Below are 1,764 nucleotides of genomic sequence, written 5' to 3' on the forward strand. Positions count from 1 at the left end.
TATAAAGCGATGAGCTCTAACACACCCCTATGATGAAGGTTGGGCTTAACACTTACTTGGAGCACTCCAAAAGTACACTGGTAACCCATCCGCACGAGACAGCGCAGAGTGAGCTTGAGCACCATGGAGCTTTTGAAGGACACAAAATTCCTGACGTTCTCCAGCAGGAAGTATTTGGGTCTATAATAGTCACAATAGCTGCAAGAGAAGATACACAGGTGAGCGATGTCCAGTCACACCCACGGAGCGTTCTACACCATGTTATCAGGTTCTATCCGAGCCGCTCACCTGAGATAGGAAACCACTAGGGAGTTCTTGAACTTGGAGTAGGTTCTGGAGTTGAACCTGTTCATACCGCTGAAGCCTTGACAAGGAGGGCCACCGCACAGCATTTCCACATCTCCTTTCTGCGGCAGCCTCTGGCCCAGGGTGTTGGTCTTCTCTCCCGACATGACCAGCTTCAGAAGAACATTACAATCTTCAGTGAACACCGTGGTGCCAGGATTGTTCAGCCTGAAGGCCTGGGCGGCCGGCTCCCACATCTCTATGGCCCACTTGGTCTCGGATATCCCTGCAGAAGGTTTAGGGGGAATTTAGGGAGAGGTGGAGGAATGCACAAGACTTCCTGTCCATGAAAAACACTGACATCTCTAAAACTGAACTTCCTTTGCCGGTTGATCCTGCCATTTGCCTGGACTGCCAATGCTTCTCCAGCCAATCTGGTCTTCTCTAGTCGCACTCCTTCCACATGCTGCAAGATTTCCCTTATGAGAAAGCCATTCACTTCCGCATTCCCTCTGGAAGCCTCCCTATACCTTGTGTGGCACCAGCATGGCTGACCCGAGGACAGCTCCTCCCTAACTAGAAGCCCCCCATGCGATTAATCTCCAGCAGCTTCAACATTGGTGACAGGAAAATTATGCAGCGCCAACAATTTTACACAGCGCACATCCATATACAGTCTCCGCCCCTGAGGAGCTTACAATCTAAAGGTTCCTGTCCCATATGCATACACAGGGCCAATACCTTCCAGCATGTCTGAAGTGTGGGAGGAAACCGGAGGAAAGCCACGCAAGCACAGAGGAACCATGCTCCTGCAGGGATGTCTACAGGTAGAGCATCGAAATCTCACCTGCTTGATGGAAGCCCTCAGACAACCCGCCACAGCCCGAGAACACGTCCAGCGTTCGGAGTTTAGGCAGCTGATCGGCTGGTTTTCGATCTTCGGACTGAGCAGAAGTTTTCCCCTTCCCTATAAAAGAATGGAACAAGTTGAGGCGCGGGCAGATTTTCAGCCTTCTGCAAAACTAACAAGTGAAATGGGTCAGTACCTTTGCCCTTGCCTTTTCCTTTCCCTTTGTTCATGGAAGTACGAGCATGATTGGGCGGGTCTTCAAAGCTTTTAGTTTTTGCACTGTAGGCCTGGAAGAAAAAATAAAAAAAATGGTTAAAAGGATAACTATGGGGTCAGGTCTTTTCCCCATAGTTCTCCTCAGGGGAGGACACAAACTAGCGTCCTCCCCGTCACCCTAGGCTCAGTATATAGGGAGCTACAGCTCGCGGTATACTGAGACGCCGCAGCGGATCCCGACTTAGATGACGGGATCCGCCCAGCTGCGTGAGTGACAGCTGGCTCTGCCTATCTAGAGGCAGAGCCAGCTGTACCCGCCCCCTCCCGTTCCGCCAGTCAGCGCTGGCAGATCGGGGAGAGGGGAATCCAGCCCCTCCCCCTTTCACGGCAGAGCCGTGACAGGATCGAGAGGT

The 1,764-nt window shown here is 51.9% G+C and overlaps 1 protein-coding gene across 1 annotated transcript in view; it reads right to left on the bottom strand.

Moving 5' to 3' along the window:
- Positions 1–1,764, bottom strand: part of DNMT1 (DNA methyltransferase 1) — a 41,285-nt gene that overhangs the window by 10,666 nt on the left and 28,855 nt on the right. Inside the window, exons 24-27 of the mRNA XM_018574153.1 lie at positions 1,332–1,422; positions 1,133–1,252; positions 289–571; positions 57–198 (exon numbers count right to left, since the gene is read on the bottom strand). Of these exons, the coding sequence (XP_018429655.1) occupies positions 57–198; positions 289–571; positions 1,133–1,252; positions 1,332–1,422 (636 nt within the window). The remainder of the gene's footprint in view (positions 1–56; positions 199–288; positions 572–1,132; positions 1,253–1,331; positions 1,423–1,764) is intronic.

Source organism: Nanorana parkeri, unplaced genomic scaffold, assembly GCF_000935625.1.
Source record: "Nanorana parkeri isolate BGI_ZX_2015 unplaced genomic scaffold, ASM93562v1 scaffold2772, whole genome shotgun sequence".
NCBI lineage: Eukaryota > Metazoa > Chordata > Amphibia > Anura > Dicroglossidae > Nanorana > Nanorana parkeri.